At 40.5% G+C, this 12,016-nt stretch overlaps 1 protein-coding gene across 1 annotated transcript in view; it reads left to right on the forward strand.

Annotated features, from left to right (window-relative positions):
• The first annotated feature begins 3,041 nt into the window (after nucleotides 1–3,041).
• The window catches only part of EXOC1 (exocyst complex component 1), a 40,322-nt gene continuing 31,347 nt past the window's right edge, over nucleotides 3,042–12,016 (forward strand). The window contains 6 exon segments of the mRNA XM_087936628.1: nucleotides 3,042–3,177; nucleotides 6,354–6,487; nucleotides 7,318–7,448; nucleotides 7,972–8,131; nucleotides 9,092–9,112; nucleotides 11,252–11,439. Coding sequence (XP_087792754.1) covers nucleotides 6,364–6,487; nucleotides 7,318–7,448; nucleotides 7,972–8,131; nucleotides 9,092–9,112; nucleotides 11,252–11,439 — 624 coding nt within the window. The 5' untranslated portion in view covers nucleotides 3,042–3,177; nucleotides 6,354–6,363.

The following is a 12,016-nucleotide window of genomic DNA, read 5'->3' on the forward strand; positions in this document are numbered from 1 at the left end:
AGGGAATGGGATTTTGCAGTATCCTTCACTGCTATGCCCACCAAGCCACGCCACACCACGCCCACTAAGCCACACCCACAGAAGCGGTAGTAAAAACATTTGAATCCCGCCACTGGTGTATGCTGCCATCCCAACCTCGGCAACAAAGCCAGTATGTGCTATTGCTGTATACTACATACATACAGATGTACATATTTGTATAACCTTCATGTCAATATTGATTCCCGATGACTGCAAGTCCCTGTAGTTTTCTTGGCAAGGTATTTTGAAGTGGTTTTCCTTTGCCTCCTTCCTAGGGCTGGGAGATAGAGAGACTGGCTCAAGCCACCCAGGTGGCTTTGTGCCTAAGGCGGGATTGGAACTCATAGTAGAACAGGACAGAGTAACAGAATGAGTCTTCTAGTCCAACCCCTCTCAGGCAAGAAACCCTATACCATTTCAGACAAAATGGTTGCCCAATCTCTTCTTAAAAAACTTCCAGGATTGGAGCATTTGGTGGTGCAGTGGTTAGAGTGCTGCACTGCAGGCCACTTCTGCTGACTATTGGCTGCCTGTAATTTGGCAGTTCAAATCCCACCAGGCTCAAGGTTGACTCAGCCTTCCATTCTTCTGAGGTGGGTCAAATGAGGACCCAGATTGTTGCGGGTAATATGGTTGGGTATATGGATAGGGGGGGGGGTTGAATGGGATATAGTAAACCCAGGCAAAGGCAGAGCTTTAAGCAAAGAAACGTGGAAAGGCATGTGGGTGCGGTGGCAGGCCATAGGTAGGAGGAAGAAAGCCCTGGCTTCTGGAGGGGGGGGGGGGGGGGGGGGGGGGGGGGGGGGGGGGGCTATAAAGGCTATAAAGCGATATATAAGTCTAAGTGCTATTGCTATTCACAGCTTCCGAAGGCAAGTCGTTCCACTGATTAATTGTTCTTACTGTCAGGAGCTTTCTCCTTAGCTTTACAATAGGTTGCTTCTGTCTTTGATTAGTTTCCATCCATTGCTTCTTGTCCTTTTATGCTTTGGAGAATAGATTTGACTCCCTCTTTTTTTTTTGTAGCAACCCCATAGATATTGGGACACTGCTATCATGTCACCCTTAGTTCTTCTTTTCATTCAACTAGACATACTCAATTCCTCCAATTGTTCTTCATATGCTTTAGCCTCCAGTCTCCTAATCATCGTTGCTCCTCATCTGGCCTGGTACCTTAACCAGATCAAATTTACTCTGAGGCACTCCTGTGACTAATTTTTAAAATTGCTGAGGCTGATAATTTTTTTTGTAGAATAACCCAGTCCAATTCTCCACATAAATCAGTGTATGGCAACCTTTAAGATGCACGAAGATCGTAACATCCTAAAATCTTAGAAACCCTATAAGCTGGGAATTCAAGTTATTAGCAGCCTGGTGGCTGGGAATTCTGGGAGTTGAAGTTCCTAGATTGGAAAGTTGTCAAGTTTGAAAAACACTGAAATAAGAGTCTCTGGGTTTACATTTTAGGGACATTTGAAAACCTTTTAAGAAGCGGCGAAACTGAGAAATTGCAAGCCCTGTCTCATATCCACAGGGTAGGAGGGACCAATACTCCAGCTTGGCAATAAAGCAGAGGTGGGGAACTAATGGCCCCTTATTCCAAAGGTGCTTTTTTTTCCTTCAAGAGGCAACTGGACTTTCTGGTTTTTTCTTTGAAGATGTTTCACTTCTCATCCAAGAAGCTTCTTCAGTTCTGACTGGATGGGCGGGGGGAATGGAAGGATTTATCCTCCTTGCAGACAGCTGGTCATTTCCATCCTTTTAGAGAGTTGTTGAGACCACTTGGGTATTTATTTGTGTCCTCAGGGTCACCTGAGTGGTGCAGATTAGTGTGAAGCCTTGGAACTGTTGAAAGGACTGTGTTGTAGTCTTTTCTACAGTCCTACAAAACAGTCCAAGAAGGCCCCACACTCAGGTGACCCTGATGACACAGATAAACTGCCAGGTGACCTTAACGACCCACTAAAAGGATGCAAATGATCAGCTGTCTTCAAGGAATATGAATTCTTCCATTCCCCACCATCCGGTCAGAGCTGAAGAAGCTTCTTGGATGAGAAGCGAAAGGTCTAAAAAAAAACCCCAGAAAGTCCAGTTGCCTCTTGAAAAGAAAAGAAAAGGAGCTGAGGGGAAGGAAGGAAAGAAAGAAGGAAGGAAGGAAGGAGGAAGGAAGGAAGGAGGAAGGAAGGAAGGAAGGAAGAAGGAAAGAAAGAAAATGAGCTGAGAGGAAGGAAGGAGGAAGGAAGGAAGAAATGAGGAAGGAAGGAAGGAAGAAAAGGAGCTGAGGGGAAGGAGAAGGAAGGAAGGGAAGGAGGAGGAAAGAAGGAAGAAAAGGAAAGAAAAGGAGCTGAGGGGAAGGAAGGAAGGAAGGAAGGAAGGAAGGAAGGAAGGAAGAAGAAAAATAAAGAAGGAAGAAAAGGAAAGAAAGAAAAGGAGCTGAGGGAAGGAAGGAAGGAAGAAGGAAGGAAGGAAGGAAGGAAGGAAGGAAGGAAGAAAAGAAAAGAAGAAAAGGAGAAGGAAGAAGGAAGGAAGGAAGGAGGGAAGGAAGGAAGGAAGGAAGGAAGGAAGGAAGGAAAGGAAGAAAAGGAAGAAGGAAAAGGAAGCTGAAGGAAGGAAGGAAGGAAGGAAGGAAGGAAGGAAGGAAGAAGGAAGAAAAGGAAAAGAAAGAAAAGGAGGAAGGAAGGAGGGGAAGGAAGGAAGAAGGAAGGAAGGAAGGAAAGGAAAGAAAAGGAAGGGAAAGGAAGGGAAGAAGGAAGGAAGGAAGAAAGAGAAAGAAAGAAGAAAGGAAAATGAAAGAAAATCTTAGAATTCTGGGAGTTGAAGTCCACCTGAGCAGGAATTCTGTCATTAAAAAAGGACCATCGTTCGCCACTCCTGCAGTAAAAGGAATCAGAAGAGAGCAATGAAGAAGGGGAAAAAAAAATAAAAGGGGGGGGGGGACCCTCGAAGCGGACGCTTAGTAACGCGCCTCTCTACCCTCCGACTCCACGCCTCCTTTTCTCGCTGTCCAAGCCTCTTCCGGAATGCTTCCGCCTCTGTCACGTGACCGAAGCCGGAAGTTCTGCCGGGATGGAGAAGGCGGGACGGTAGAGCCTGGGAGTGGACTGAGCTTCGCGGGAGCGGCGGAGGCTGCAAGGGGGCGAACCGTCCGGGCGCCGGGTAAGAAGGTGAAGGGGTGGCGGGGTGGGAGGCGCGGGGAAGGTCGGTCGGTAGAGGGCTGCTTCCGCCGGCTTTTTCCTCCCTTCTTCTTTAAAGGCGGGCTCCCAAAAACTCCGGCCGGCCGCTTGATGGAACACGAATCCTCTTCCAAGGGACAAAAAGCCGTCTGCTCTTGGCTGCCCCTTGGTGGTTGTCCGGAGTTTGGCAGCCCCGGAGTCCGACGGTCCTGGGCTTCGTTTTGCTGGGTGTGTGTGTGTGTGGGTGTCCTTCTTTCCCTGGGCCGCTGTCAAAATCTTGCTGGCTTTCTCCATCTTTGGCCAAGACCAACCGTGGCCACTTGAAGACTTGTGGACTTCTACTCCCAGAATTCCTCAGCCAGCTTTGCTGGCTGAGGAATTCTGGGAGTGGAAGTCCACAAGTCTTCAAGTGGCCACGGTTGGAGACCTCTGGCCAAGATTCTCTCTTCCTGGCCCGTATTCTTTCATTGAAAGGGAGCAAGATGATAAAAAGAAAAAATGATCGTCGTTGTTGTTGTTTTCCAAAAGCGGAATGTAAATCTTTTGGCTCAGTTTTCCTGGGAAGAGGCAGTGCCAAATAGGGTACAAAATTGACAGCGTTCACAAGCCTGTGATTAAAACTGTCCAGAGTGGCTGTAGGAGCTGAGCAGCAAATAATAACAACAATAACAACACATTGCCATACCTGGTGATAGAATTGACAAGAAACAACTTGAAAAAGACACCAGATATCAGGACTTGAGAATCGAACAGCAGAGACTCTGGCATAAACCAGTGCAGGTGGTTCCAGTGGTTCTTGGCACACTGGGTGCTGTGCCTAAAGACCTAGGCAAGCACTTGAAAACAATTGGCGCTGACAAGATCCCCATTGGTCAACTGCAGAAGGCCACCTTACTGGGATCTGCTCACATGATTCACCGATACGTCACACATTCCTAAATACTTGGGAAGTGTTCGACTAGTGATTTGTGATACAAAAACCCAGCATGATTATCTCATCTGATGAGTATACTGTCATTTTTGTGAACAACAACAATAACAACAACAATAATAATAATGGCAATGTCGACGATCCATTGATTCTGCTGTCACTAGCTATGGCAATGGAATCGTTTACATTGCCATACATGGTGACAGCAGAATCAACAAGAAACAACTTGAAAAAAATCACCAGATATCAGGACTTGAGAATCGAACTGCAGAGACTCTGGCATAGACCAGTGCAGGTGGTTCCAGTGGTACTTGGCACACTGGGTGCTGTGCCTAAAGACCTAGGCAAGCACTTGAAAACAATTGGCACTGACAAGATCACCCTTGGTCAACTGCAGAAGGCCACCTTACTGGGATCTGCTCACATAACCCGCTGATACATCATGCAGTCCTAAACACTTGGGAAGTGTTCGATTAGTGATTTGTGATATGAAACCCAGCATGGTTATCTCGTTTGCTGTGTTTTTAGGCACAACAGCCAGTGTGCTGAGTACCACTGGAACCACCTGCATAAATGCCAGAGTCTCTGAAGTTTGATTCTCAAGTGCTGATATCTGGTGATTTTTTTCAAGTTGTTTCTTGTTGATTCTGCTGTCACCAGGTATGGCAATGTCGATGATCCACACATTTTTCTTCTCCACAATCATGATATCCGGGGTATTGTGTTCCAAAACTTTGTCAGTCTGTATTCGGAAGTCCCACAGTAGTTTTGCATGCTCATTTTCAAGCACCTTTTCGGGCTTATGATCCCACCAGTTCTTTGCTACGGGCAGATGGTAGTTGTGACACAAGTTCCAGTGAACCATCTGAGCGACGTTTGTAGTCAGGCTGAGCGATTGTCTTACAACAGCTCAGTATGTGATCAATGGTTTCATCTGCTTCTTTGCAGAGTCTGCATTTGGAGTCATCAGCAGATTTTTCTACTCTGGCTTTGATTGCATTCGTTCTGTGGAAGCTGTTATTATTATTGCAATGAATTGAGAGGAACAGATGAGTGCTTTAGGATGAAAAAGATGATGATGATTGCAATGAATTGAGAGGAATAGATGGCTGCTTTAGGAGGAAAAAGAGCATTATTATTCATCGCACAGTCAGCCAGATGTTCAGACTGGGTTTGGCATTTTTGTCTACCTATCAAGTCCTTACCAAGGACCTGGGATAGGCAGATCTGGATGTTTGATGGTGTTACAGACATCACTGCAGGATGGAAGCTGTTCCAAGTAAAGCTGCCTTCAGCAATTGACTGATGGCAAATTTGTCAATGCCTATGGTGTTCAAGGGGTGCTCTAATTGTTTAGGGACTGCACCCAAGGCGCCTACTACTATTGGTACTACGCTTGCTTGCCTTTGCCATAGTCATTCTATTTCTATTTGTAGGTCTTTGTATTTTGTTATCCTCTCCAGTTCTTTCTCTTCTATTCTGCTGTCTCCAGGTACTGCCACTTCCAATATCCAAACTTTGTTGTTGTTATTATTATTATTCACTCCATTTGGGGATTCTGACCACGTATCCAAATATAAAGTGACTGGATGAATTAAATTCATACAAATAAAAGCGTCCCCCAATAAGGCTTATCATATTATGCAAATGCTGCTGTGATTTTATTTATTTTTATTTTATTCATTAATTTTTTATGTCATTCATCTCCCCTGTAAGGTGACTCTGCTATATCTTTTATTGACTAAGTGGAGTACTTTAACTACATTGTTTCCTTAATATACATTGGTATCAAGGTTTATCTCTTCTTCCTTTTCCTCCAGTGATATTAAACTTACGTGCTACCTCAGTTTCTATAAATAATCCCTTGCAAAATTATTTCTTATTTCAAGATTCACATTTACTATTGCAGTTATGTCAAACATGTTTGGATTCGTCGATTTAAAATGTATAATTGCTTAAAATTACTATTGAAATATCATTATGAGTTAATGTGAAAATAGAAAACAATATTTGTTATGACAAGCTTTTATTTAAAAGGCATTTTATCTCAAAGAATAAATATGAACAAACAGCGTTATCCATTTAATAGAACATATCGTTTCTATATCTGAATAACACAATGTAAATTTGTGAATTACTATAATAAAAGTAGTCACACCGCCACAAAGTTTGCCACACTTGGTATGATCCCGATGAGACATGCAATAACTTTACCCTCTTTTTTACAGCTTGGTGAAAATGACAGCCATCAAGCATGCCTTACAGAGGGATATTTTCACTCCAAATGATGAGCGTTTACTGAGCATTGTTAATGTTTGCAAAGCAGGGAAAAAAAAGAGGAACTGCTTCTTATGTGCTACAGGTATGTCGATTTTAAATAATAGGTGAAATTTTGTCTTTAGTTCAATGGATTGTGATGTACACGAGGATAACTTAATTTAGGAATAATGTTTTGTTTGTTAGTATCTATACCCCATGTGTAATGTAAAGATTATTACATACTATGCACATTGGTGACAGTAAATAAAACTTGAATTTTCTTTTAGAAGAAGCCATTGTACATTGTTACATATTACCCAGAAAAGATTTTGCTATAAAGCTTTAGATCTTAAGATCAATGACTAAAAGATATCTGAGGGAAAATTTCCAAAAGCTGATGCATTTGTCTCTATTAATGAAAGTATTTCATATAAAAAAAACCTATCTAGCAAATCATAGCTGAATTAACAAACATGTGAGGAAGATAATGTTTTGAGGCCAGTTATATGTTGTGAGCACTCAATCCCAGTTTTACTTGCATGGGGTTGATTTACTGATTAACTGTCATCAGCTCTTAGTTTGCTCCCCATTCCAGAGAAAGCTCCAACTGTATTGCAGTTAGAGGTTTTAAATAATTTATTTCTGCACGTTTTGGGGTTTTAAAACACTCTGATGGTTCATATTGTCATCAAGTTTGAAATATTAGTTAACCTGGGGGTGTTTTGGAGAGATTCTTGCTTGATTTATTCCTCAAGAGTATTTTTTCTGCCATTATGAATTACCTACTACCCATTCTGGAAGCTTTACTTTTTCTTTAAAGCAACTTGGGGAAAGTATGTGTTTAAGTGCTGATCCCCCCCCCCCCAAAAAAAATGTATTTGTGGCGAAATGCATATTTTCTTGAGTGCTTAACCATATGTTGTCCTTAAACAGTGACAACTGAACGCCCAGTGCAGGTGAAGGTGATCAAGGTAAAAAAATCCGATAAAGGTGACTTCTACAAGAGGCAGATTGCATGGGAGCTTCGGGATCTGACTGCTGTTGACGCCAAGGATGCCATCAAAGTATGTCTAAAGTACAATAGTCCATCTTCACCGTACAAAGCATAATTTTTCATCTGAACAGATTGTTATGCTGTTATCATTTCATTGTAGAGCTAGGTGGCACAGTGGTTAGAATGTAATATTGCAGTCTGGCTCTGCCCACAGCCAGGAGTTTGATCCCGACCGGCTCAAGGTTGACTCAGCCTTCCATCTTTCCAAGGTTGATAAAATGAGGATCCAGATTGTTGGGGGCAAGAGGCTGACTCTGCTAACCGCGTAAAGAGTGCTGTAAAGCGCTATAAAACAGTATATAAGCCTAAGTGCTATTGCTATTCAATGATCATTGGAAATCAAGGTTATTCTTGTTTTGCATACTTACCTGGTATCAAGTGAACGTGGTAATATTTACCAGGCTGCATCCTTAATTTCTAGAGAAAACTATGCCCTAGATGCACTTTTGCTCTGTAATCATCTTTAAACTTGCAAATTTGTTGTTTAAGAAGAGAGTATGGTAGTTGACATTTCTGTCCTTTCTGTTTTTCAGGAAAGTTCTGAATTTGATCTGCATTTTGACAAAGTATATAAATGGGTTGCTAGCAGTATAGCAGAAAAGAATACTTTTATTTCGTGTATTTGGAAACTCAATCAGCGGTATATTAGAAAGAAAATTGACTTCATCAATGTTAGTTCTCAGCTTCTGGAAGGTAAAGGATTTTGGATGAATCCTTGCTATGCTGTCTCTAAATTTAGCATTTGTTTAAGCAAGTAGAAAATTCATATTGTCGTTCCTATTTTTCTTATTTCTAATATAAGTAGTTTCCTTGACTTTCAAGTGTCTTTCAACTTGAATCTGATCCTGTATTCAGAACATGAAATAATTGCAGTGGAGGTTGCAGTCTTTATCACTTTCACAATATTCAAACTTTATTCATTTGGTATAATGAATGGATCTCTGAATTAGAATCTATGAAAGTAAATTTCCCCAAACTCAGCCTGACCCAACCTCAGTCTTAAACAAAACTTTCCCAATTCATGTATTTCTGGGAATGAACTTTTACTACTTTTACGTAACACATCTGCCCCTTAATTATGACTTTAATGTGGATCTGTGCATGTAACTTTAGACCATAAAATTATATAGGATTCCTTTTTTCTTGTGTATCCTATTGTAGGGAAATCCTACTTCTATATGCAGTGTGAGTTGTGTCATTTATATCTTGGGAATTTGGTTATGATGCCACCTATGTAAGGTCTAAGTCAAACGCCACGGTGTAGACATGCTCGGCTAGTAGGTTTGGGAGATTTTTGGCAAATTAAATACAGCACTTATAGCAACTTATCAGATTTGCTTTGTAATAAACCCAGGTTGGCAGGCTTAACCTGTTTCTTCTCACAATAACTGAACACAATTTTGTTGTAGTGAGGGTAGCCTTAATTATTAAACTCCTAACCTGGTATAATCTTAAACTTCATAATAATTCATTTGATCATCCAGGAGTTACATAGCTGCAAAGAAATCTGCTTTGTAGTTTGTTTAATGTTCTTCTAAGTTTTCAAAAAAATTTGTAACAGAGACAAATTGTTGCCAAATTGTGCTCATTGACTGCTTAGCTAATATTCTTTGCTTCTTCTCCTCTGCTTTTCTCATACTTTCAATTCTCCAGAGCTACCTAAAGTCACTGAAGGTGCGTAACACCCTTCCGTATTTCTTCCTCTGTGATACTAATTCAATTGCTTTTGCTCTAAAATTGTGTATAATGCTTCACTAAGCAGATACTTCATTCCGGTTTTGTCAGAAATGTCAGCAAATTCAGCTAAAAATATTACTCAGAGGTTTTTAAACAATGGGCTGTTGAACGGAATTTAAATATGAAGACAGAGTGCAAAAACTCAATCACTTAAATAGTTTTTGATGAGAATTTTCAGAATCTGCCTTTTCAGTACAATATTGAATTGACTTTTTGTGTAAGTTAAGACTAAGTTTTTTGGTGGAAAGTTTGGTTAACAAGTAAATAAGTTTGGTTAACAAGTAAATAAGTTTGGTTAACAAGTAAATAAGTATTTGATTCTTTGTTCATCCAAAGTTGCTTGAAACTCAATATTTTGCTTACAATCTGAAATCAGACCACATTCATCAATATATTTTCTACTCACATCCTACACTTAAGTTACTATATTAAACCAGAGCACACAAAATTGGGAATAAATTATATTGAACTGACTTGAGCTTACTTTTTACTAGATTTGGCAAGTCTAAGAATGGGAGCAAGGGAGAGAGAGAGAGAGAGAGAGAGAAAGAGAGAGAGAGAGAGAGAGAGAGAGAGAGAAGAGCTAGTATGGTATATTATTGGTTAAAGTTTAAAAACAGACAAATCTTAGTTATTTATTTTTTAGTGGTCACTGGTGGGTTTTCCCAATGCCTTAAATAAAAGTTATTGTTGAACAGATAAATCACTATTTCCGTAAATAAGCTAACAGCTATTCTACGATCAGAAGTGGTATGATGAACTTAAAACATTGCTGAAATGTATTTCCCAGCAGTGTTTTTTCCAGTCTGGGAAACAAGAGAAATATTTAAAATTGTGGTTTAGTAATATCCAGAGTGCCACGGGTTTCTCATTAAATAAATGGGCTGAAAGCTATCCTACAGGTTTTAATATACAGGTTCAGCTAGGCTAAGCCTAGTTCACCTCTTTAAAATTGAGCAAGATATAATTGCAGAACAATGTGATTACTTGCTAAAATAACAAGTCACATGGAAGTCTCATTTGCATCAGAGGTGGGTATTCAGCAGGTTCTGACGAATTCTGGGGAACTGGTAGCGGACATTTTGAGTAGTTCGGAGAACTGGCAAATCCCACCTCTGATTGGCCCCGCCCCATCTATTCTCCGCCTCCCGAGTCCCAGCTGATTGGCTGGATCTTTTTTGGTTGCCTTGCAAAGGAAAACAGAGCTGGAAAGCAGGTTAGTGGGGTGGGGAGGGAATGGGGATTTTACAGTATCCTTCCCCTGCCACGCCTACCAAGCCACACCCACAAGTCGCGCCCACAGAACCGGTAGTAATTTTTTTTTGAATCTCACACTGACTTGCATATATGGTAATGTTTTAAGGAGAACATTTACAGGTAGTTCTCGATTTACAACTAATTGAGCCTGAAATTTCATTCATTGGTTGTGAGACCAATTTTTGCAGTGGCCGTTAAGCAAACCCATTGTTCACCCCATGGGTTGGTTTTTACTGTAAACCAAAAGTAAACACCAAGTTTCCAGCAAAAATGTCATAAATTGTGGTCTTATGGCTTAATTTTTCCTCAATATTAAATTTAAATGAAAAACAGGATAGGTTCCAGAATTAGCTATTATGCTTCCTTAATTATGAGAAGTAATAATTTATGAGCTATATTGTAATAATATGCAGATTAAAATAACTGAAAGAAGGCACTGCTGAGAAATGTCCTTTTATTACTGTTGCTGAAAGTTATGCATCCTTGTTACTACTTTTGTTGTTTCTAATGTTGCATCCACTGAAGGAAATATAACAGATTTTTCTAACTTTTTCCATCATAATTAATATCTCTTTTTCTGTTGCTGAAACAAGAGGAACATTCTTGTTTTGCAATTTGATTAAAAATCATGGAGCATTGTAAAATTTCAATGTATGAATATCTCAGTAACTGATTAAGAACGTGGATCAAATTTAAGCAGAATATCTTTATGCTACGTGTGTACGGTCAGTTAGAATTATCCGGAATGATTTTGATGGCCAGTCCAGCTATATTCATTTTTTCATAAATTATGACCACCTCTTTCCCCCTCCTCTTTAGAATCTGTTCCCAGTGGTGAAAACCAGAATGTGGGAGGAACAGACGAAGAGGCGGTGGATGAATATCAAGAATTAAATGCTAGAGAAGAGCAAGATATTGAAATAATGATGGAAGGCTGTGAATATGCTATCTCTAATGCAGAAGCTTTTGCAGATAAGTTGTCTAGAGAGCTACAAGTTCTTGATGGGGTAAGGCTGTTTTCTTCTGTACCAATGATGTGGGGGTTATTATTTTAGTATTTTTTATTTCTTTCACTGTATATTGTGTTTTAAGCCAGGGGTCTCCCAACCTTGGCAACTTTAAGACTTGTTGATTTCAACTCCCAGAATTCCTCAGCCAGCTGAGGAATTCTGGGAGTTTAGTTTATTGTCATTTGCACCTCGTACAACGAAATTAAACACCATCTTCAGGGCACATCATGACCATGAAAATAAACACAAATGCACATCCTTCACACTCCACACATTGAACCGAAAACCCCCGACACCACACCGACACAGTACTGTACAGTAGAATTCAACAGAGCTACTACCCTGGGATAGAAGCTGTTTTTCAGCCTATTTGTCCTTGTTTTTATTGTCCTGTACTGTCTGCAACAGATGGTAATAGTTCAAAAAAAGTGTTCTCAGGATGAGATGGATCTTTGAGAATGTTTTGAACCTTTTTAAGGCAGCAGGAGCTATAAAGCTCTTCCAAAGAGGGGAGAGGGCAACCCATGATCTTCTGGGCAATGACATTAACCCTCTGGTGTGCTTTCCTATCTGC

Source organism: Pseudonaja textilis, chromosome 6 (assembly GCF_049901715.1).
Source record: "Pseudonaja textilis isolate UNSWEBS1 chromosome 6, rPseTex1.2, whole genome shotgun sequence".
Classification (NCBI taxonomy): domain Eukaryota; kingdom Metazoa; phylum Chordata; class Lepidosauria; order Squamata; family Elapidae; genus Pseudonaja; species Pseudonaja textilis.